At 61.4% G+C, this 23,564-nt stretch overlaps 1 protein-coding gene across 6 annotated transcripts in view; it reads left to right on the forward strand.

Moving 5' to 3' along the window:
• EVC (EvC ciliary complex subunit 1) overlaps positions 1–23,564 on the forward strand; it is a 34,882-nt gene that overhangs the window by 8,180 nt on the left and 3,138 nt on the right. For 3 of the 6 annotated variants that reach the window (XR_009549065.1, XM_060188507.1, XM_060188506.1), the window contains exons 5-19: positions 436–520; positions 3,634–3,732; positions 5,841–5,978; positions 8,092–8,250; positions 11,164–11,380; positions 11,671–11,819; positions 13,246–13,344; positions 13,881–14,093; positions 14,209–14,318; positions 15,478–15,688; positions 16,869–17,066; positions 18,159–18,303; positions 22,708–22,786; positions 23,139–23,265; positions 23,438–23,531. Coding sequence is in view for 5 of the 6 variants with exons in the window: in XM_060188507.1 (XP_060044490.1) it covers positions 436–520; positions 3,634–3,732; positions 5,841–5,978; positions 8,092–8,250; positions 11,164–11,380; positions 11,671–11,819; positions 13,246–13,344; positions 13,881–14,093; positions 14,209–14,318; positions 15,478–15,688; positions 16,869–17,066; positions 18,159–18,303; positions 22,708–22,786; positions 23,139–23,265; positions 23,438–23,531 (2,123 nt within the window). In the remaining variant the exon portion in view is untranslated. The remainder of the gene's footprint in view (positions 1–435; positions 521–3,633; positions 3,733–5,840; positions 5,979–8,091; positions 8,251–11,163; positions 11,381–11,670; positions 11,820–13,245; positions 13,345–13,880; positions 14,094–14,208; positions 14,319–15,477; positions 15,689–16,868; positions 17,067–18,158; positions 18,304–22,707; positions 22,787–23,138; positions 23,266–23,437; positions 23,532–23,564) is intronic. The other 3 variants (XM_060188504.1, XM_060188505.1, XM_060188509.1) reach the window with 1 other exon arrangement.

Consider the following 23,564-nt stretch of genomic DNA (forward strand, 5'->3'; position numbering starts at 1 on the left):
AAAGGACTCTGGGGTGGGTAGAAGGTTCAGGTCTTGGAATGTGATGGTGGAGAAGGACCTAGGTGGGGGTGTTGGAGTGTTACATGGAGAACTGAGAAACGTTACCGGATTTTACTGTCGACTGTAAACCACTAATCCCCCCAGTAGAGGCGGGCAACATAAAATGACCTGATAACAAATGAACCCCATCTGGGTGGGTGGGGGCAGGTGTCTGGGAGCTGACGCAGCAGGCAGAGTGCATGCCTTGCCTCGTGTGCGGCTCTGGATCCCGTGGACGGCTCTCGCGGGCTCCCCGGGTGATGGAGCAGGGTCGAGCATGGGTAGTTCTGGGGATCGAACCCAGGGCCTCACCCTGTGTGTGCTCTGGGCCCGGGGAGGGGTGAGGAGCCGGGGGCCGGCCCCAGCGCGCTGACCTGGCTCCCCGCTCCCCCGCAGGGTGGACGTGCACCTCTGCGCTTACAGTCTGTTCCTGCAGGACCTGCTGGCCGTGGACGCCCAGCTGAGGCACCATAAGCGTCTGGTAGGCGGGGGCCCGGCAGCCGGGGGTGGCGGCGGGAGGAGGACCGGCTCTCGGACACGGAGGCGAGGCTGTGGAGGGAGACAGCGTCAGGGTTCTGCAAAGGGACTCTCCCGCCTGAGGCTCCAAAGTCCCAGGTTCAGTCCCCAGCACCACCATCCAACAGAGCTGAGAGTAGCGATGTAGACACCTGTCTGCAGGTGTCTCTCCACCTCTGTCTCCCCCTCCCCTCTCAGTGTCTCTCTGTTCTGTCCAATAAAATGGGAAAAATGGCCATCAGGAGCAGTGGATTCATATGCTGGCACTGAGCCCCAGAGACAACCCTGGAGGCAGATGAGAGACAGAGACACAGGCACAGAGAGAGAGATACGGGGATAAAGGCACAGGAAGGGGCAGGTGCTGTCGCACGGCGGAGGGCACACCTCACTATGCACGGGGACCCGAGTGTCGGCCCACAAGAGCTGCAGCTCAGCTGCGGGGAGGGCGCACCTGGCAGAGCACAGGGTACAGGGCACAGGGACCCGGATTCAAGCCCCCGTCGCCACCTGCAAGGGAAGCCTCACAGGTGGTGGAACAGGGCTGAGGTGTCTGTCTGTCTCTCTCCCTGTCTCAGTTTCCCTCTGTTCTATCAAATAAAAAAATAAAGTTTAAAAATAAAGGGAGAGAGAAGGGGCTTTCAGTTGATGCCGTTGGCTTTTCTTCTGTCTGTGAGGGAGATCATCCCATGGTCTGTCTTGAGTTAATCCTCCGTCGCCACCAGAAACACCGGGCACATGTTCTGACCTTGGTGACAGACACACCAAGTATATTTTGTGATACGCCACCACCACCACCACCACCGTTACAACGACTGCTATTACTGCTGCTATTACTAGTACTACTATTACTATTTCTCCTCCTCCTCTACCTCCTTTTTCACCTCCTCTTCCTTCTCCTCCATCTCCTCCTTCGTTTTGCTATTGACAAGAAGTTTATTCAATTTTGTGGCTTCCAGTTATTTCAGTGTATCTTTTCATTGTTTAATGTTAATATAGATTCACTTGTTGTAGATAGAGAAAGAGAGAGAGAGTGTGTGTGTGTGCTGGGCTAGCGTGGGGGTGCCTCTTCCCAAGTGTGTGCTCTCTGGGTTGGAGAGAACTTGACAGGAGCCAGCCTGGGCTGCTACTCACTCAGCGACACGAGGGAGATGACTCAGGAACCAAGCTTGTAGCGTGAGGCAGTGCAGTTCTTTATTGATCAGAGAGCCAAGGCTTTTAAAGGGCAGACCCGGAAGTGGCAGGTCAGAAATGGAAATGGCTAGGAAAGGGGTGGAGAAAGGCAAAAGGGGCTGATAAGGTAGGAACTTCCTCAGCAACTGTTGTGAGGGTTTTATCCGGTTGGATTAATAATACCCTGCAGGGAGAGTCTTGAGGGTAGAAAGAAGACAGATCAAAGCAATGGAATGAATGGGTGGGGATCTTTCAGGCGAAACAATGATTATGTAGATAGGCCACAGTGTCAGGAATGCAGGGTGTTTTGTGACACATTCACAATTCTCTGACATCTCTCCCTTTCTTTTTATCTAATAGACCATAGTATCAGGAATGCGGGGAGCTTTGTGAGGCAGGGAGTCTGATAAGATGAGGCAAACCTTTGGGGTTACTCCTGTCCCTTCTTGCTCAACCTCTCAGGAGAGAGAGAGAGACTGACAGGATAGACGCATTCCTCAGGTCAAGCCCTGCCAGGCTTGACCACATCCTCACAATTTCCCGACATGTTTGTGAAAGAGAGAAAGAGAGAGAGGCCACAGCACCAAAGTTCTCCCCAGTGTGCTGGGGGCCCGGCTCACGCTGGGGTCACTCACACGGCAGAGGGCGGGTGAGCTGCCTGGCCAGCCCTGTTTAATTTTACTTTACTTTTCATACATTTGAGAGGATAGAGAGACACTCAGAGGAGAGGGAGAGAGACAGACCCCTGCGGCCCTGCTTCACCACTTGTGAAGCTTCCTTCCCCCTGCAGGTGGGGAGTGGGAGACTTGAACCCGGGTCCTTCCACACGGTCACGTGCACACTCAGGTTGGTGCAGCAACACCTGGCCCCTTGATTTCTGGTTCTGCCTCAGGAATGAGCCTGGCAGCACTGGAATTGGCAGCACCACTGAACTACCGCTCTCTGGCTCAGCTTTGTCCCTTTTATTTTTTAGAGAGAGAGAAACATACAGAGAGGGAGGGGAAGTAGATACACACACACACAGAAGCAAAGCACTACTCCACCATCCATCCTGCCCCACGTGGGGCCAGGAGCTCAAGCCTGGGTCCTCTGGGCAAGGCAAAACGTGCACTCCACAGGCAAGCCATCTCCCAACTCCTGGACATTTTTCCTTTCCTTTTCTTTATTTATTGGATAGAGACAGAGAAATTTGAGAGGGGAAAGGAGAGAGAGAGAGACTTGCAGCCCTGCTTCACCGCTCATGCAATTTCTCCCTGCAGGTGGGGTGTGAGGGCATTCCACTAGCTGTGTCACCACCTGACCTCCGAACAGTTTTTTTTTAATATTTTATTTATTCATGAGGAAGATAGGAAGAGACAGAGAAAGAACCAAACATCACTCTGGTCCGTGTGCTGGCAAGGACTGAACTCAGGATCTCATGCCTGAGAGGACAGTGCTTTACCCACTGCGCCACCTCCCGGACCACAACATTTTTCTTTTTTTTCTTTTTCCTCCAGGGTTATTTCTGGAGCTTGGTGCCGGCACTATAATATTCATTGCTCCTGGCGATCATTCCCCCCCCCCCCCGTTTTATTGGATAGGACAGAGAGAAAGTGAGAGGGGAGGAGGAGATAGAGAGGGAGAGAGACAGAGAGACACCTGCAGCCCCGATTCACCACTCGTGAGGCTTCCTCCCTGCGGTGGGGAGCTGGGGACTTGAACTGGATCCTTGTGCCCGTCCTTGTGTTTAATACAGTGTGCGCTTAGCGGGTGTGCCCGACCCCTGAGCATTTTCTCCGTTGGTAAGCTCTGCCCTGACCCGTAACCCGAGGCCTCTCCCTCGCCTGGGGGAGAGGGGCCCGCGAGGGAGAGAGGGTCCGCTGCCCGCAGAGCTTTTCACTGCGTGGCTTCCCGTCTCTCTGTCAACAGATGTATCTTCAGATTTTAAAAATATGTCTCCTGGAGATCCTTCCCAGAAAGAAGCCTGACGATGGGATCTGCCAGAAGATTCTGGCCAAGCAGGACCAGGTGAGTCCCCGCCTGCTCGGCCAGACAGCTGGCGCGCCGGGTGCTGGGTGGGGGCGCCTGGCAGGGCTGCCCTGAGCCTCCTGCCTCCCCGAGCACTGCGAGATGAGCACTGCGAGATGAGCGAGTCCAGGCTGCGCACGGACGCCGGGTTTGCTGTGCAGCATGAGAGCAAAGGGCTCTGGGAGAGGGTGGGGGCTGCTTTCAGGTCCTGGTGCAGGATGGTGGAGGGGGACCTAGGCTGGGGGAAGAGTGCTTTGCAGAAAGCTGAAAAGTTTTACACATGGATGGCCGGGCGGTGGTGCACCCGGTTAAATACACGTTTTACCAAGTGCAAGGAACTGGGTTCGAGCCCCCGCTTCCCCCACCTGCAGAGGGTCCCCTTCATGAGCGGTGAAGCAGAGCTGCAGGTGTCTTCCTCTCCCCCTATATCTCCCTCCTCTATTTTTCTTAGTTCTGTCTAATAAAATTAAATTAAAAAAAAGAAGTTTTACACAGGTATCAACAGCTTTATCTGCTGTTGCCTGTAAACCATTAATCCCCTAATAAAAAAAATAAAATAAGGGAGCTGGGCAGTGGTGGACTAGGTTAACTGCACATGGCATGACGTGCAAGGACCGGCATAAGAATCCCGGTTCGAGCCCCCGGCTCCCCACCTGCAGGGGAGTCACTTCCCAGGCGGTGAAGCAGGTCTGCAGGTGTCTGTCTTTCTCTCCCCCTCTCTGTCTTCCCCTCCTCTCTCCATTTCTCTCTGTCCTATCCAAAAGCAACAACAGAAACAATACAATAACGACAACAAGAAAATGGGGAAAATGGCGGCCAGGAATAGTGGATTTGTAGCGCAGGCACTGAGCCCCAGAGATAACCCTGGAGGCAAAATAATAAAATAAAATAAAATAGAAAAAAAAGGAAAATGAAAATGATAATTGTGGGAGTCGGGTAGTAGCGCAGCAGGTTAAGTGCACGTGGTGCAAAGCACAAGGACCGGTGTAAGGATCCCGGTTCGAGCCCCCGGCTCCCCACCTGCAGGGGAGTCGCTTCCCAGGCGGTGAAGCAGGTCTGCAGGCGTCTGTCTTTCTCTCCCCCTCTCTGTCTTCCCCTCCTCTCTCCATTTCTCTCTCTGTCCTATCCAACAATGACTACATCAATAACAACAACAATAATAACTACAACAGTAAAACAACAAGGGCAACAAAAGGGAATAAACAAATAAATCAATAAATATTTAAAAAATGATAAGAGTAGCAGAAAGTGTAAAAACCAGCCAAAAGCAGTAAAGAGAAGTACGTTGGTCTCCCCGATAGGTACTGAGAATGGTGGGCAGGGCCTGGCTCTGACCAGCTTGGAGAAATTTTTCTCTTTTCTATTTTTCCCCTAATTTTTATTAGATAGGACAGAGAGATTGAGAGAATGAGGCGATAAAGAGAGAGAGAGAAAGAGAGATACCTGCAGACCTATTTCACCGCTTGTGAAGCTTCTGCTGCAAGTGGGGAGCAGGGGCTTGAGCCTGGATCCTTGTGCGTTGTAATGTGAGCACTTAACCGAGTTATCTCTGGGCTCAGTGCTGGCACTAAGAAACCACAGCTCCTGTTGACCCCACACACACACACACACACATTTTATTCAACAGCACTGAGAGAAATTAAGAGGGAAGGTGGGGAGGGAGAGAGAAAGACAGACACCTGCAGACCAAGTGGGGAGCGGGGCTCAAACCTGGATCCTTGCACTGGTCCTTGCACTTGGTACTGTGTGCTTAGTCAGGTGTGCCACCGCCTGACCCCAGGATAACTTTTTTTCTATTTTTTTTTTTAATTTGATACGACAGAGACAGATAGAGAGGGGAGAGGGAGAGGGAGAGACGCCTGTTGCTTCACTGCAGCTGACGGCCGGGGGCTTGAACCCAGCTCCTTCTGCTCCGCCCGGGCCCCTTTCTCCATGCTGACTGAGATAAGGTGTTTGCTCTGCAGCGTGAGACCCGAGACGGGCATCTTTCTCCTCTGCAGTGAGGAGCCCGCCACCCTCCTGTTCCGGACGGGAAAGGCGGCCCCGTGTGTTGCTGGGTGGGCATTAGGCTCTGTGTCTCTGTGTCTCTGTGTCTCTGCTTCCTTTAGGACCTGGAGGAGTTAGAAGAAAGGCTTCAGGCGAGGCTGTCGCATGCAGAGGCGCTGGGCTCGGGCGACTCTGAGTATGTCACCCTGGCAGACGTGGAGAGGAAGGAGAGAGAGATCTCGGAGCAGCTTATTGACTATGTGCGTGGGGGCTGCCTGCCGGTTACACGCCCGGCTCCTGGGGCCGGGGGCCGGGACGGGAGGGGAGAGCTGGCCCCTGAGACCTCCCTGGGGTGCCCTGCCCTGAGCCAGAGGGTCCCCTCTTGAAGACTCAAGGCAGAGGAGTTGTGATGAAGACACGAGGCCCTCCTTCTCCTTCGCCTTCTCCTCCTTCGCCTTCTCCTCCTTCTTTTATAATCTTTATTAGTGATTGAATTTTTTTTGCCTCCAGGGTTATCGCTGGAGCTCAGTGCTGGCACTATGAATCCACTACTCCTGGAGAACATTTTTCATTTTTATTGGACAGGACAGAGAGAAATGGAGAGAGGAGGGGAAGACAGAGAGGGGGAGAGAAAGACAGACACCTGCAGAACCTGCTTCACCGCCTGTGAAGCGACTCCCCTGCAGGTGGGGAGCCGGGGGCTCAGACCCATATCCTTGTATGGGCGGGTCCTTGTGCTTAGTACTATGTACACTTAACCAGGTGCACCACCACCTGCCCCCTCTGATTTACAAAATTATAAGTTAACAGGAACAATTCCCTACCGTTCCCACCACCCGAGCTCTGTGTCCCCACTCCCACCATTGGAAGCTGCAGTGGTTCTCCCAAGCTCACAGAGATGGGCTCATTATTATTTCTAGAACTATCTAGATTTATATATATTTCCCCTTTTTTCTGTGGTCCTGCCTTCTCATCCTTTATTATTATTTTTTTTTTATTTTTTTTGCCTCAAGGGTTATTGCTGGGGCTAGGTTCCAGCACTATGAATCCACTGCTCCTGGAGGCCATTTTCCAATTTTGTTGCCCTTGTTGTTGTTATTATTGTTATTGTTGCCATTGATGTTATAGGACAGAAATGGAGAGAGGAGGGGAAGACAGACACCTGCAGACCTGCTTCACCGCCTGGGAAGCGACTCCCCTGCAGGTGGGGAGCCGGGGGCTCGAACCCGGATCCTGATGCCGGTCCTTTGCTTTGCACCACGTGCGCTTAACCCGCTGCGCCACCGCCCGGCCCTGCCTGCTCTTCCTTTCTAAGTCACACCTGCACCTGTTACTACCTCCAAATGTGCTTCCTTTTTCCCTCTGCTCTCTCCGGGTCCTGATGGCCTTGGAGTTCTGAGGTTCCTTTGCCGACCGACCCCCTGTGCCTTCTCCCCAGCCTGATCGATCGCTTCTACAAGACCTGGGGCCTGGGCGATGACTCACCCAGCTGAACACACACATTACCAAAAGCAAGGACCCTGGTTCGAGCCCCCAGCCTGCAGGGAGGTTGCTTCACAAGCGGTCTGCATGTGTCTCTGTCTCTCTCCCTCTCTGTCTCCCCTTCCTCTCCATGTCTCTCTGTCCCAGCAATTTTTTTTTTAAAGAAGGAAAAAGAAAAAGCTTACAATGCCGGCACCAAGCCTGGTGGCAATAAAAAGAAGTAAAGAAATCAGTTACAGACCTCAGGAGCCAGCTACACTGGCCATGCAGGAGGACCCGGGTTCGAGCCCCCAGCCACCTGACGGGAGCACCACGCATGAGGAAGCTTCACGAGCGGTGGAGCTGTGCTGTGGTGTCTCCTCTCTCTCTCATCTGCTTCTCCCCCTCTTAAAAAGAGAGACAGGGAGTCGGGCGGTCCGGTTAAGTGCAAGCGGCACAAAGTGCCAAGGACCGGAGGAAAGATCCCTGTTCGAGCCCCGGCTCCCCACCTGCAGGGGAGTCGCTTCACAGGCGGTGAAGCAGGTCTGCAGGTGTCTGTCTTTCTCTCCCCCTCTCTGTCTTCCCCTCCTCTCTCCATGTCTCTCTGTCCTATCCAACAACAACGACAGCAATAACAATAATAACTACAACAATAAAACAAGGGAAACAAAAGGGAATAAATAAATAAATATTTAAAAAGAGAGAGAGAGAGAGTTCCTCCAGGAGTGGGGACTCAGGCAGGCCGAGACTCCAGCCACAGCCCTGGGCAGAGGCAGAGAGGCAGGAGTGGGGGGGGGGGGGCCCTGCAGCCCCTGAGCACCGGACCTCCTGCCCCGGGGCCCCTGGGTGCAGAAGCCCAGCGTCGGCTCTGCGGCTGGGGTCGCCTTGCTAAGCCCCCCTCGTGCCCCCCAGATGGAGGCCTCCTGGCAGCAGGTCGGTCACACCCAGCATCTGCTGATGGAGCAGTTCGTCAGCTTGGGGTCCAGAGCGCGCCAGGCCCTGGCCACCATGACAGAGAGGATGATCGTGCTGGAGGGGCGCCTGAGGGAGTCCCAGGACCTGCAAGTGCTGGTGAGCCTGGGGGCCTGGGGGCCTGGGGGCCTGGAGGCCTGGAGGCCTGGGGGGGTGGGGGGCTGGAGCGAGGGGGGTCTTGCTGGGGATAGAGGGGGCGAGGCTTGTGGCGTGGGGCGGGGCTTGGGGTTCTGGGCGTGGTTTGGGTTGGGGGCGGAGCTTGGGCTGGTCCTTGCTGGGGATAGAGGGGGCGAGGCTTGCGGTGTGGGGCGGGGCTTGGTTTTCGGGGCGTGGTTTGGATGGGGTGGGGGGGCGAGGCTTGATGTCTGGGGCGGAGCTTGGGTTTGGGGGCGTGGTTTGTGTTGAGGCGGAGCTTGGGCTGGTCCTGGCGTGGGGCGGGGCTCGGGCTGGTCCTTGCTGGGGATAGAGGGGGCGAGGCTTGTGGCGTGGGGCGGGGCTTGGGGTTCTGGGCGTGGTTTGGGTTGGGGGCGGAGCTTGGGCTGGTCCTTGCTGGGGATAGAGGGGGCGAGGCTTGCGGTGTGGGGCGGGGCTTGGTTTTCGGGGCGTGGTTTGGATGGGGTGGGGGGGGCGAGGCTTGATGTCTGGGGCGGAGCTTGGGTTTGGGGGCGTGGTTTGTGTTGAGGCGGAGCTTGGGCTGGTCCTGGCGTGGGGCGGGGCTCGGGCTGGTCCTTGCTGGGCATAGAGGGGGCGAGGCTTGCAGTGTGGGGCGGGGCTTGGTTTTCGGGGCGTGGTTTGGGTGGGGTGGGGGGGCGAGGCTTGATGTCTGGGGCGGGGCTTGGGGGCGTGGTTTGGGTGGGGGCGGAGCTTGGGCTGGTCCTGGCGTGGGGCGGGGCTCGGGCTGGTCCTTGCTGGGGATAGAGGGGGTGAGGCTTGATGTCTGGGGCAGAGCTTGGGTTTCGGGGCGTGGTTTGGGAGGGGCGGAGCTTGGGCGGGTCCTGACTTGGGACATGTGGGGGCGGGGCTTGGGTGGGGCGGGGCTTGGGTGGGAGGGCGGGACCTCCAGGCTTGGACCGCTGTAGGGATCTTGAGTTCACCGCTCTTGTGTTTGGGGTAGACTAGGCCCCAGAGCACCACAAGGAACCTTCTGCTTGTCTCTGTCAGTTCATCTCTCCATCCACTCATCCATCCATCCGCCCATCTCTCCTTTCCTTTTTCCATCTATCCTTCCACTTATCCATTCAGTCCATCCTAGCTTTCTTTTATCCATGTATCCCATCCATCCATTCTTCTGTCATTCTTCCTTTTTCTATCCGTCCATCTTTCTGTCCATCTGTCCTTCCTTCCCTCTTTTATTCCTTCTTTCCACTTTTCCTCCAACCATCTTTCCATCCTGCCTTTGTCCATCCGTCCATCCATCCATCCATCCATCCATCCATCCAGTGGCTCTCTTCAGCCACCTGCTTGCGCCCCCGTCTGGTCAGGTGATGGCATTGCAGGCTCGTCACCTGAATTGTGGGCTCCAGCGCCTGGCTGTGGGCTGGGGCAGGCCACTCGCCCTCTGATTCACGGGCACCCCTGTGACTGGCGGGTCGGCACAGGGCCCACCCTGCGGGTCAGAGAGAGCGGACAGCACGCAGCAGAGCCTGGCACCTAGGAGGCACCCGGGGATCCCGGGTCAGTTACTGAAGCCCCTGAAGGGCTTGGTCTGTGTCTGCACGGAGGAGGGAGGGACTCACTCCAGCCTGGGAACCGGCATTCGGGGTAGGGGTGTTTGTGTGATGTGTCTGTCTTAGAACGCATTGTCCACACTTCTAGGAAAGGCTCAGAGCTTAGGCCAGGGTCCGAGTGTTTTGGCCTGGACGGCTGGACCCAGAAGGGGGGTCACAGAGCTTCAGAACCAGGTGGTGGCTGGGGCAGGGAGGCTGCTCTCCACCTTAGTGAAGCTTCCCCCTCTCCCCCCACAGGTGGAGAGCTGCAGGGCTTGATCTCGAGTCCTTGTGCAGGGTAGTATGTGCATTCAACCAGGCGCACCACTGCCTGGCCCTCTCAACCGCTTAAAAAAAAAGGAAAAACTACCTGCTCATTTGTTAGAGGCCAGAGCATCTCCATTACGGGATGCTGGGGACTGAACGCAGGACTCGCTCCTGCAGCTCAGGCTCTGTGTCTGTGGTGCAGTGAGGATGGAGCCCAGCCCAGGGCTAAAGAGCCCCCTGGGAGCGCCTGCTGGGCTCTCAGGAAAGAGGGGTCCCCACCCCCCACCCAGGGCCCCTTGCCCCCCTCCCACCCCCATCCCGACTCTCCCTTTCTGTCCTCCGTCTCCCTCTGTCCGGGCATGGTGGGGAGAGGGCGCTGGCTGCGCGGGGCGTGTGTAGGGGTCCCTCTCCTGGCACCCTGCGCCTGGGAGGCGCCTGCCCGCCAGCCCTGGCCTTATCCTCTGCTGCCGCCTAGTGGCCGTGGGCCGCAGGTGCTCTGTTGTGGGCGAGGTGGGACCCCTGCCCGGGTTCTTGTATGCGGCGGGGTGTCCTTGCCCGCGCTGACCAGTGACCGTGCAGCTGAGGACAGTGGTGTCCAGCGCTGGCCTGAGTGCGGGGCTGCTTCTTAAGCACCGGGCGGGAGGTTGGGGAGTGGTCACTAAGGTGAGTGGGGCCTGGGAGGGGACTGAGGGGAGGGTGCCCGGTGTCCAGGCACAGGGAGGGGGCAAGGGGAGCTGGGGGCTCTGTGGGACTCCTGGAGAGGTGACCACGGATGGGCAGGGCCTTGTGACCCAAGATGCCCCAGAACCGACGTGGGGCAGACTAGCTCTCACCCCATGTCACCTCTGACCCCCTGTCCCAGCTATGACCTCTGTGTTACCTCTGACCCCGTCCCAGCTCTGATCCTGTCCCAGCCCTGACCCCTGACCCAGCCTTGACCCCTGACCTCTGTCACAGCCCTGATCCCCGACCCAGCCCCAGGCCCTGACTTAGCCCTGACCTTTGTGCTGGCCCTGACCCCTGCCCGTCCCCCCCATAGGACGCCCTGGACAGGATGCTGGGCCGCGCCCACCTGGCCCAGGCGCTGGAGGGGCTGCGGCTGCGGCTGCCCGAGGACACGCGCTGCCGGCTGGGGGCCACGGCTCGGGCGCTGGAGCGGCTGGTGGCCGAGGGGTGGCTGTCGGGGCAGCTCAAGGAGGAGCTGCTGGCCGGGCAGCACACGGCCTTCTGGGGCGAGGCCGAGCGTCACCGCCGGGGTGAGTGAGGCCTGGGGGACACTGCCCCGTGCTCCCGTCCAGAGTGTGGGGACACGGGCGAGGACGGGGCAGGTGGTGCCCCAGCACAGGCCACGGGGATCCGTGCAGGATGGGGGCGGGGCCAGTGGGCCAGGCCTGATTAGGGTGGGGACCCCCCAGGATGGGGACGGGGCTGCGGGGCAGCGGGCCCAGCCAGGTCAGGAGGGAGACACCCCCCCCCTCCCGGCCGGGGACGGGGCCAGTGGGCTCAGCCGGCCGCAGCCTCAGTGAACCCGCCCGGCCCCTTGCAGAGTTCTCCCGCCAGGCCGGGGAGATGCTGAAGGTCGCACAGGACCAGCAGGCAGAGGGCGCCGCCCAGCTGGCCGCGGCCCAGGAGGACGAGCGGGAGGCCTTCCTCGCCCAGATGCAGCTGACCACTGACCCCGATGGCCTCCTGCAGGTCAGCCCGCACTCCCCCTGCCCCCGTCACACTGCGCACGGGGCACCCCACACTCCCCCTCCCACACAGAATGAATGGATGAGTGAATGAATGAATAAATGGATGAATGAATGAATGAATGAATGAGTGTGCAGACAGACAGCCTGAGACCTGAACCCTGGTACGTGAAGGAGCGAACGAGCCAGTGACTGAAAGGCAGCGGCCGGGGAACGGGGAGAGCGGCACGTGTGCGAGCAGGACGCCTGAGCGGTTGAGGGAGCCAGGTGACGTCAGTGAGATGACGGAGAATGAATGAATGAATCGGTGAGTGGTTGAGTGAATGAGGCTGGGGAGACAGCAGGATGGTTCTGCAAAGTGACTCTCCCGCCTGAGTCTCCAAGGCCCCAGGTTCCATCCCCAGCACCACCATCAGCCAGAGCTGAGCAGGGAGTTGGGGCCTCTCTCTCTCTCCCTCTCTCTCTCTCTCCCTCTCTCTCTCTCTCTCCCTCTCTCTCTCTCTCCCTCCCTCTCTCTCTCTCTCTCTCCCTCTCTCTCTTTCAAATAAATAAAGAATCCTTAAAAAGGGAGTCGGGTGGTAGCGCAGTGGGTTAAGTGCACGTGGCGCAAAGCACAAGGACCGGCATAAGGATCCCGGTTCGAGCCCCCGGCTCCCCACCTGCAGGGGAGTCGCTTCACAGGCGGTGAAGCAGGTCTGCAGGTGTCTATCTTTCCCTCTCCCCTCTGTCTTCCCCTCCTCTCTCCATTTCTCTCTGTCCTATCCAACAACGATGACATCAATAACAACAATAATAATAACTACAACAGTAAAACAGCAAGGCCAACAAAAGGGAAAATAAATAAATATTTTTCAAAAAGAATGCTTAAAAGCAAAAAGACAGAGAGTGAATGAATGAAGCTGAATTGGATTTGTGAACAGAATGCCCGTGTGAATGGGAGGCTCAGCAGGGCCGGGCGGTGGCGCACCTGGTTGAGCGCTCACATCACAGGGCACAGGACCCGGGTTTGAGCCCCCTGCTCCCCATCTGCAGGGGAGAAGCTTCATGAGCAGTGGAGCAGGGCTGCGTGTGTCTCTCTGTCTCTCTCCCTCTCTGTCTCCCCCTCCCTCTCATTTTCTCTCTGTCTCTCTCCAACTAAGTCAGAAGTCTCCGCAGAGGGCTGGGGCCCCAGTGACAGGTAGAGTAGGCATGTGTCATAGGTTTGGTAATTAAGAAAACCTCCAGCATTACCGTCAGGGGCCTCCCACCGGTGCGTGTCCTGTGTCCCGAGGAGGAGGGAGAGTGAGAGCAAGCCCCGTACCCCTCCATCAGGCCTGGAGCTTCCCCCGGGCTGCCCGCCGTCCTCCCAGTTGGTGCCTGGGTGGCAGCCGGGGCACGGGAGGTGAGCTGGTCCCGGGGACCCTATGCGGGCTCAGCCCCTCTCTCCGCAGGCCTTCCACGAGCTCCTGGAGGCGCAGTGGCTGGCGCGGCGAGAACTTCAGGACCAACACAGCTTGCAGGCGGCCGAGGCGCTGGCCCAGCTGGCTCAGGTACAGCGGGTGTGGGGCACCCGGGGCTGGCACCTAAGAGGCCAGGCGGGTCGTCCCGGGGCAGGAGCGGGTGGGGAGCGGGCGGGGGCCCCCAGGGTGAGCGGTGCTGCTGGAGGAGCCCCTGGGGGGCGGAGGTAGGAGTGGACGGGGGCCCAGAGGCCGTGGAGGGGGTCCCAGGGCGGTGGGCGTGTGAGTGCGCTTTGCAGCGTGCGCGTGTGTGTGACCAGGACACGTGTGTCTGTGTGTGCACCTGTGTGACGGCACGTGCACGGCATCAGGTCACACGCGTGTGTGCACGTGAGGTCACGTGCGTGTGCGCGCGCGTGTTCTTGTGTGTGCACACACGATCAGGCTGTGCCCGAGCATCGTGTTTGGGAGCGTGTGCGTGCATGTGTGTGCGTGTGTCCGGGTCCCACGTGGAGGGCACCGTATGTGCCTCCTTTGGCACTGAGCCTGTGTGTTGTCCGCACGCGTGTCCACACGTATGAGCAGCTGAGCGTCACCCCGTGGTGTGTGTGCCCCCTCCACCCTCTCAGGAGCTGCACGGGGCCGCCCTGGGCGCCTTCCAGGAGCTGGAGGAGGCTCTGTTCCTGCGGGCTCTGCCGGGTGCCAGCGGGCTGCCGGGCGCCGAGTGCCAGGCCCTGTGGCGGGAGGCCGGGGCCGCCGTGGCCAAGCAGCAGGGCAGGGCCGGGGGCTTCCGGCGGCAGAAGCGGCGGCTGTTCCGGGACCTGCTGGCACGGGAGGAGCAGGTGGGCGCTCGCTCGGACCCGGGGCCCCCGGGCGGAGGGAAGGGAGGGTGGGCGGCCCGGCAGGGAGGGCGGCCGGCTGACCCGACCCTGTGCCCTGTGCCCTGTGCCCCGACAGCTGTGGCTGGAGGAATTGGCCTTGGCCCAGCTGCTGCAGGTGCAGCTCCGCGAGGACCAGGAGGACACCGTCCTGCGGGTGCTGGAGCGGCTGGGTGGTCTCAGCCAAGAGTGAGTCACGGCCCGGCCCACGCGGGGAGAGAGACCAAGACCGGGAGACGGAGGGGGGGGGAGCACGCAAAGCCCCGGCCTGCCCTTTCGGATGTCGCCCCGCCTTTCCCTTTTTTAAAATTTTTTATTAGTGATTTCCTATCAATTTACGAAACTATGAGATAACGGGGGTGTAATCCCACACCTTTCCCACCACCTCTGTGTCCCCCCCACTCCCTCCAGCGGGAACTGCAGAGGCTCTTCCAACACCACAGATGTGGGCTGTGATTTCTGAGACTGGATTTTTATATATTTTCCCATTGTTTCCTTTATTATTATTATTTACCAGAGCACTGTTCAGCTCTGGCTTATGGTGGTGCAAGGGATTGAACCTGGGACTTTGGAACCTCAGGCATGGGAGTCACTTTGCATAACCATTGTGCTGTCCACCCTCTGCCCTGCTCATTGTTTCCTACGGCCCTGCCTGCTCTTCCTAAATCACACCTACACCTGTGACTCCTTCCGAGTGTCTTTCCTTTTTTCCTCTTCTTTTTCTCTGGCTCCTGATGGAGTTGGGGTTCAGAGCCCTCTGGTCACCTTCTCCTAACATTTCTGCCCCTCTGGGAGCCTAGACCCCAAATTCTTTATGGGGAGCAGCAGGTGGGAGCTGTGGCTTCTGTCATTGCTTCTCCACTGGACATGGGTGTTGGCAGGTGGACCCACACCCCCAGCCTGTGTCTGTCTGTCCCTAGTGGGGCAGGGCTCTGGGGAGGGGAGGCTCCAGGACACACGGGTGAGGCGTGTCATGACAGTGTCTGCATCTTAGTGGCTGGGGCTTAGTGAGTTTCTGGAGACATCCTGCTTGTATTTTGTTGAGTCTTCAGGTTACTTTTTTGTTGCTATTGTTTTTTCTACTTTATCCGGGGCTCAGTCTGAAACAGCTCCAACTCCATTGCCAGGCCTGTGTTTCTGCCTTGTATCTGTCTGATACAAGGGCTCGAACCCAAGGCCGTGTGCACACTAGGCCTGCTCTCTGCAGCTGAGTCTCCCCCCGCCCCCACCGGGAGGCCCTGCCTTGAAGGCCGCCCTCACCCACAAACGTGCTCCAGAATGTGGGTGGCAGCGTGGGCAGCTCTGGGTGACACTCTCCACCCCCCACCCCCCGTCACTGTCCCCACAGGGTGACCCGAGGGCTCCTGAGGGGACACGAGCTGCTGCTGCGCTCGGGCCTGCGCCTCGTGGCCCTCCGGGGCTGCGCAGTCACTGCCCTCACGCAGATGAGGCTGTCCGGGCAGAAGGCCAGGCTGCAGGAGCTCAGGGAGCAGCGGGCGATGGAGCAAGGCGTCGGGCCCTGCCTGGAGGAGGACCAGTGGCAGCGGCTCAGGGCCCTGGTGAGCCGGGCGGGTGGCCGGGGGACCCCAGGAGGGGCGCGTGGCTCCTGCCGGGGCTTCTCTCAGCTGGGACGGCAGGGAGCGAGCCCGGGGCTCCACACAGATGAGAGAGATGGGAGAGGGAGAGGCCCGGCGGAGAAAGGGGAGAGACGCCCAGCCTCACGCCGCCATCCCCGGAATCTGCCCCTCCCCGTCCCCCCTGCCAAGGCGCTGGGGGAGAGACTGAACCCAGGGCCAACAGAGAGCAGGGTGTGCTCTTTTTTTTTTTTTTTTTTGCCTCCAGGGTTACTGCTGGGGCTCAGTGCCTGCACCACGAATCCACTGCTCCTGGAGACCATTTTATTTCCCCTTTTGTTGTTAAAGCCTTGTTGTGGTTATTATTATTGTTGTTGTTGTTGCTGTCATTAGATAGGACAGAGGGAAATGGAGAGAGGAGGGAGAGAAAGACAGACACCTGCAGACCTGCTTCACCGCCCGTGAAGCGACTCCCCTGCAGGTGGGGAGCCGGGGGCTCGAACCGGGATCCTTATGCCGGTCCTTGTGCTTTGCGCCACCTGCGCTTAACCTGCTACGTTACCGCCCAGCCCCCAAGATCTTGTTTTTAAAGCTTTATTTCTTTAAACGTTTCGTCTATTTATTGGTGAGTGACAGAGAAAAACGGAGAGGGGAGGGAGAGACAGACAGACAGACAGCCGCAGCCCTGCTTCACCACTTGTGTAGGTGGCTTCCTCTGCAGGTGGGGACTGGGGCTGAGTGCTCAGCCAGGTGCGCCCCTGCCCGGCCCCTGAGAGCTGCAGGCTCTGGGGACACCGGCCTGAGTGGCTGCCTCCAGGGTTCCGTGTCTCCCCAGTGGACAGTCAGAGAGGGGACAGTCAGCTCTGCCCAGCTCCTCCCCTCCTCTCCCACCCTCCTCCCTCCTCTCCCTCTTCTATTATTTAATTATTTATTACCAGGGCCCTGCTCCGCTCTGGCTGACGGTGGTGCAGGGGATTGAACCTGGGACATAGGAGCCTCAGGCAGGAGAGGCTGTTTGCAGAGCCATCCTGCTACCGGCCCTCCAGCCTTTCTCCCCTCCTCCTCCCCTCCTAGTCCTCCCTCTCCCCCGCTGACACCCCCTGCACCTGGACACCCCCCCACCGACCCCCTACCAGACCTGACCCCTGACCCCTCCATCCCCCAGGAGGCCAGCATGGAGGAGGAGGACTGCCGGCTGCAGGAGGAGGCGCAGCGGGCTAGGGCCCGGCTGCAGGAGCAGGTGCTGGCAGAGGCGAGTGAGGTGGGCCGGCTGCTGCGGGTGCACACGGAGAGGGCGCTGGGCCTGGCGCTGCGGGGCCGGGCGAGGACAGGACCCCCGGGGGTGCAGGACACCGGCGATCAGGTGAGGGGCAGGGGGCATGGGGCAGGGTGAGGGGCAGGGAGGAGGGGGGAGGGGGCTGGGTGAGGGGCAGGGAGGAGGGGGGAGGGGGCTGGTTGAGGGGCAGGGAGGAGGGGTAGGAGGCTGGGTGAGGGGCAGGGAGAAGGGGTAGGGGGCTGGGTGAGAGGCAGGGGTGGGGTTAAGGGGCTGGGTGAGAGGCAGGGGTGGGGGTAAGGGGCAGGGTGAGGGGGAGGGGGCTGGGTGAGGGGCAGGGAGGAGGGGCTGGGGGAGGGTCAGGGAGGAGGAGGTAGGGGGCTGGGTGAGGGGCAGGGGGAGGGGGAGGGGGCTGGATGAGGGGCAGGGAGGGGGGCTGGGTGAAGATCAGGGAGGAGGAGGTAGGGGGCTGGGTGAGGGGCAGGGGGAGGGGGTGGGGGCTGGATGAGGGGCAGGGAGGAGGGGGAGGGGGCTGGGTGAGAGGCAGGGGTGGGGTTAAGGGGCTGGGTGGAGGCAGGGGTGGGGTTAAGGGGCTGGGGGAGGGGGCTGGGTGAGGGGCAGGGAGGGGGGGCTGGGTGAGGGTCAGGGAGGAGGAGGTAGGGGGCTGGGTGAGGGGCAGGGGGAGGGGGATGGGGCTGGGTGAGGGGCAGGGAGGGGGGCTGGGTGAGGGGTAGGGGGCAGGGTGTGGTGGGCTGAGTATGGCGTCTGCGTGTGGGGATGGGTTGGTGAGGGCTCTCTATGGCTAATGAGGACGAGTCCCCAGGTGCCTGGGCACAGAGCCCAGCCTGTGACCACCACCCGCCAACCAGAGGCCCCAGGTTCAAGCCCCTGCAGCACCGATTCCAGGGCTGAGGAGCAGTGCGCTGGAGTCTCTGTCATAGAAAATAAATTAAAACTTTGGCAGATATTTACCGTCTGTGGCAGGACAGACAGAAATTGAGAAGAAGGGGGAGACGGAGACAGAGACACCGGCAGACCGATCTGCCACTTGTGAGGGCTCTCTCTTCCCGACTCACCCTCCTGGCCACCTCACAGCCTCACAGTGGCCACCCCTGCGCCAGACATCACATCTGCATCCCAGGTGGAGGAGGGCAGGATCTCAGTGTGCCTCCCCGTTCACAGAGCTCCCTGGTGGACAGGGCCGTGGAAAGCGTGTACGTGACCAGCGCAGGTGTGGGGCGTCTGGTGGGAGCCTACCACCAGCAGCTGGAGCGGGTGGTCCAGGAGCACAATGAGAGGACCCAGCAGCAGCTGACAGCACTACAGGGTGGGCAGCCCGGGGCAGGTGCTGGGCGCTGGGTGCGGGGTGTGGGCCAGGTCTTCACACTCCCTGTCCAGGAGGGAGATTTCCTGGAGGGTGGGCAGGCTGTGGGGTGTCTCCTCTCTCAGCACCCTGCACAGCACCCAGGGAGCCCCATGGAGGGTGGGCAGGGCTGTGGGGTCTCTCCTCTCTCAGCACCCTGCACAGCACCCAGGGAGCCCATGGAGGGTGGGCAGGGCTGTGGGGTCTCTCCTCTCTCAGCACCCTGCACAGCACCCAGGGAGCCCCATGGAGGGTGGCCAGGGCTGTGGGGTCTCTCCTCTCTCAGCACCCTGCACAGCACCCAGGGAGCCCATGGAGGGTGGGCAGGACTGTGGGGTCTCTCCTCTCTCAGCACCAGGCACAGCACCCAGGGAGCCCATGGAGGGTGGGCAGGGCTGTGGGGTCTCTCCTCTCTCAGCACCAGGCACAGCACCCAGGGAGCCCATGGAGGGTGGGCAGGGCTGTGGGGTCTCTCCTCTCTCAGCACCCTGCACAGCACCCAGGGAGCCCATGGAGGGTGGGCAGGGCTGTGGGGTCTCTCCTCTCTCAGCACCAGGCACAGCACCCAGGGAGCCCATGGAGGGTGGGCAGGGCTGTGGGGTCTCCCTCTCTCAGCACCCTGCACAGCACCCAGGGAGCCCCATGGAGGGTGGGCAGGGCTGTGGGGTCTCTCCTCTCTCAGCACCAGGCACAGCACCCAGGGAGCCCCATGGAGGGTGGGCAGGGCTGTGGGGTCTCTCCTCTCTCAGCACCCTGCACAGCACCCAGGGAGCCCCATGGAGGGTGGGCAGGGCTGTGGGGTCTCTCCTCTCTCAGCACCAGGCACAGCACCCAGGGAGCCCATGGAGGGTGGGCAGGGCTGTGGGGTCTCTCCTCTCTCAGCACCCTGCACAGCACCCAGGGAGCCCATGGAGGGTGGGCAGGGCTGTGGGGTCTCTCCTCTCTCAGCACCCTGCACAGCACCCAGGGAGCCCCATGGAGGGTGGGCAGGGCTGTGGGGTCTCTCCTCTCTCAGCACCCTGCACAGCACCCAGGGAGCCCATGGAGGGTGGGCAGGACTGTGGGGTCTCTCCTCTCTCAGCACCCTGCACAGCACCCAGGGAGCCCATGGAGGGTGGGCAGGGCTGTGGGGTGTCTCCTCTCTCAGCACCCTGCACAGCACCCAGGGAGCCCATGGAGGGTGGGCAGGGCTGTGGGGTCTCTCCTCTCTCAGCACCAGGCACAGCACCCAGGGAGCCCATGGAGGGTGGGCAGGGCTGTGGGGTCTCTCCTCTCTCAGCACCCTGCACAGCACCCAGGGAGCCCATGGAGGGTGGGCAGGGCTGTGGGGTCTCTCCTCTCTCAGCACCAGGCACAGCACCCAGGGAGCCCATGGAGGGTGGGCAGGGCTGTGGGGTCTCCCTCTCTCAGCACCCTGCACAGCACCCAGGGAGCCCCATGGAGGGTGGGCAGGGCTGTGGGGTCTCTCCTCTCTCAGCACCAGGCACAGCACCCAGGGAGCCCCATGGAGGGTGGGCAGGGCTGTGGGGTCTCTCCTCTCTCAGCACCCTGCACAGCACCCAGGGAGCCCCATGGAGGGTGGGCAGGGCTGTGGGGTCTCTCCTCTCTCAGCACCAGGCACAGCACCCAGGGAGCCCATGGAGGGTGGGCAGGGCTGTGGGGTCTCTCCTCTCTCAGCACCCTGCACAGCACCCAGGGAGCCCATGGAGGGTGGGCAGGGCTGTGGGGTCTCTCCTCTCTCAGCACCCTGCACAGCACCCAGGGAGCCCCATGGAGGGTGGGCAGGGCTGTGGGGTCTCTCCTCTCTCAGCACCCTGCACAGCACCCAGGGAGCCCATGGAGGGTGGGCAGGACTGTGGGGTCTCTCCTCTCTCAGCACCAGGCACAGCACCCAGGGAGCCCATGGAGGGTGGGCAGGGCTGTGGGGTCTCTCCTCTCTCTGCACCAGGCACAGCACCCAGGGAGCCCATGGAGGGTGGTCAGGGCTGTGGGGTGTCTCCTCTCTCAGCACCCTGCACAGCACCCAGGGAGCCCATGGAGGGTGGGCAGGACTGTGGGGTCTCTCCTCTCTCAGCACCAGGCACAGCACCCAGGGAGCCCATGGAGGGTGGGCAGGGCTGTGGGGTCTCTCCTCTCTCAGCACCAGGCACAGCACCCAGGGAGCCCATGGAGGGTGGGCAGGGCTGTGGGGTCTCTCCTCTCTCAGCACCCTGCACAGCACCCAGGGAGCCCATGGAGGGTGGGCAGGGCTGTGGGGTCTCTCCTCTCTCAGCACCAGGCACAGCACCCAGGGAGCCCATGGAGGGTGGGCAGGGCTGTGGGGTCTCCCTCTCTCAGCACCCTGCACAGCACCCAGGGAGCCCCATGGAGGGTGGGCAGGGCTGTGGGGTCTCTCCTCTCTCAGCACCAGGCACAGCACCCAGGGAGCCCCATGGAGGGTGGGCAGGGCTGTGGGGTCTCTCCTCTCTCAGCACCCTGCACAGCACCCAGGGAGCCCCATGGAGGGTGGGCAGGGCTGTGGGGTCTCTCCTCTCTCAGCACCAGGCACAGCACCCAGGGAGCCCATGGAGGGTGGGCAGGGCTGTGGGGTCTCTCCTCTCTCAGCACCCTGCACAGCACCCAGGGAGCCCATGGAGGGTGGGCAGGGCTGTGGGGTCTCTCCTCTCTCAGCACCCTGCACAGCACCCAGGGAGCCCCATGGAGGGTGGGCAGGGCTGTGGGGTCTCTCCTCTCTCAGCACCCTGCACAGCACCCAGGGAGCCCATGGAGGGTGGGCAGGACTGTGGGGTCTCTCCTCTCTCAGCACCAGGCACAGCACCCAGGGAGCCCATGGAGGGTGGGCAGGGCTGTGGGGTCTCTCCTCTCTCTGCACCAGGCACAGCACCCAGGGAGCCCATGGAGGGTGGGCAGGGCTGTGGGGTGTCTCCTCTCTCAGCACCCTGCACAGCACCCAGGGAGCCCATGGAGGGTGGGCAGGACTGTGGGGTCTCTCCTCTCTCAGCACCAGGCACAGCACCCAGGGAGCCCATGGAGGGTGGGCAGGGCTGTGGGGTCTCTCCTCTCTCAGCACCAGGCACAGCACCCAGGGAGCCCATGGAGGGTGGGCAGGGCTGTGGGGTCTCTCCTCTCTCAGCACCCTGCACAGCACCCAGGGAGCCCATGGAGGGTGGGCAGGGCTGTGGGGTCTCTCCTCTCTCAGCACCAGGCACAGCACCCAGGGAGCCCATGGAGGGTGGGCAGGGCTGTGGGGTCTCCCTCTCTCAGCACCCTGCACAGCACCCAGGGAGCCCCATGGAGGGTGGGCAGGGCTGTGGGGTCTCTCCTCTCTCAGCACCAGGCACAGCACCCAGGGAGCCCCATGGAGGGTGGGCAGGGCTGTGGGGTCTCTCCTCTCTCAGCACCCTGCACAGCACCCAGGGAGCCCCATGGAGGGTGGGCAGGGCTGTGGGGTCTCTCCTCTCTCAGCACCAGGCACAGCACCCAGGGAGCCCATGGAGGGTGGGCAGGGCTGTGGGGTCTCTCCTCTCTCAGCACCCTGCACAGCACCCAGGGAGCCCATGGAGGGTGGGCAGGGCTGTGGGGTCTCTCCTCTCTCAGCACCCTGCACAGCACCCAGGGAGCCCCATGGAGGGTGGGCAGGGCTGTGGGGTCTCTCCTCTCTCAGCACCCTGCACAGCACCCAGGGAGCCCATGGAGGGTGGGCAGGACTGTGGGGTCTCTCCTCTCTCAGCACCAGGCACAGCACCCAGGGAGCCCATGGAGGGTGGGCAGGGCTGTGGGGTCTCTCCTCTCTCAGCACCAGGCACAGCACCCAGGGAGCCCATGGAGGGTGGGCAGGGCTGTGGGGTCTCTCCTCTCTCAGCACCCTGCACAGCACCCAGGGAGCCCATGGAGGGTGGGCAGGGCTGTGGGGTCTCTCCTCTCTCAGCACCAGGCACAGCACCCAGGGAGCCCATGGAGGGTGGGCAGGGCTGTGGGGTCTCCCTCTCTCAGCACCCTGCACAGCACCCAGGGAGCCCCATGGAGGGTGGGCAGGGCTGTGGGGTCTCTCCTCTCTCAGCACCAGGCACAGCACCCAGGGAGCCCCATGGAGGGTGGGCAGGGCTGTGGGGTCTCTCCTCTCTCAGCACCCTGCACAGCACCCAGGGAGCCCCATGGAGGGTGGGCAGGGCTGTGGGGTCTCTCCTCTCTCAGCACCAGGCACAGCACCCAGGGAGCCCATGGAGGGTGGGCAGGGCTGTGGGGTCTCTCCTCTCTCAGCACCCTGCACAGCACCCAGGGAGCCCATAGAGTCCCGGGTCCTGGCCTCCTGACCCCCAGCAGGAGTTGGTCTGGATGCTGATTTTTCGCCAACATGTCACCTTCTAGAAAAGCCGCCGGCGAAGCCTGAGCTCAGGGACAAGGCGGCAGCAGCGGCCCAGGCACCCCGCCAGGCTGTCCACCAGAGGTGAGGCCTCCCTGTCTTATGGGTGGGTGCCCCTCAGTCCTGCACCCTTCTGCCTCCCCAGCCAGGTGGAGGCCGGGACTTGTGGGGACTCTGCAGCTGCTGGGAGGGGTCACATCCCTTTGAGTGCACCAGTCACTGTGTGCAAGGACCCGGGTTCAAGCCCCTGGCCCCCACCTGCAGTGGGGTTGCTTCACGAGCGGTGGAGCAGGGCTGCAGGTGTCTCTCTTCTCTGTCCTCTCTCTGTCTCTCACCCTCTGTCAAAGGACAAGGGAGGAGGTCAGTGCGTGAACGCAGTCAGGTCGGGCGGTGAGGGTGGGGGCGCCCAGACACTCTGCGGCCTCTGTCTCGCCAGGCTGCTGGCTCAGCGGAGGCGGTTCCTGGCCCAGTTCTCCGCACACCAGCGCGCCCGTCTGCAGGCTCAGGGGCAGAGGACGCAGGCCCTGGAGCTGCTGGAAACCCAGCTGGAGACGGAGCTGCAGGTGCGTTGGGCCCCCCGACATGCTGGCACATGGTCTGAGCACCCATACGCTGTGTGCGAGCCCTACAGCGCAGAGGGGATCTCCCGGGCGTCCGGCCAGGCCCCGAGCCTCGTCCCCGTGGAGGGGCCCCAGGAGCCTGCCGACGCCGCCCCCCACCCCCGTCTGCCCGCAGGAGGCCGAGCAGGGCTTCGTCCTGGAGCTGGAGGCCTTGGCGCGGGTGCCCCTGGCAGAAAGCCAGCCCTCCTCCAGCCGCCGGGGGCTGCCGGGTGAGTGGGGTGCCTGGCGGTCACGGGGTCCCC

The sequence above is a fragment of the Erinaceus europaeus genome, chromosome 3 (genome assembly GCF_950295315.1).
Source record: "Erinaceus europaeus chromosome 3, mEriEur2.1, whole genome shotgun sequence".
In the NCBI taxonomy this organism is placed as follows: Eukaryota; Metazoa; Chordata; class Mammalia; order Eulipotyphla; family Erinaceidae; genus Erinaceus; species Erinaceus europaeus.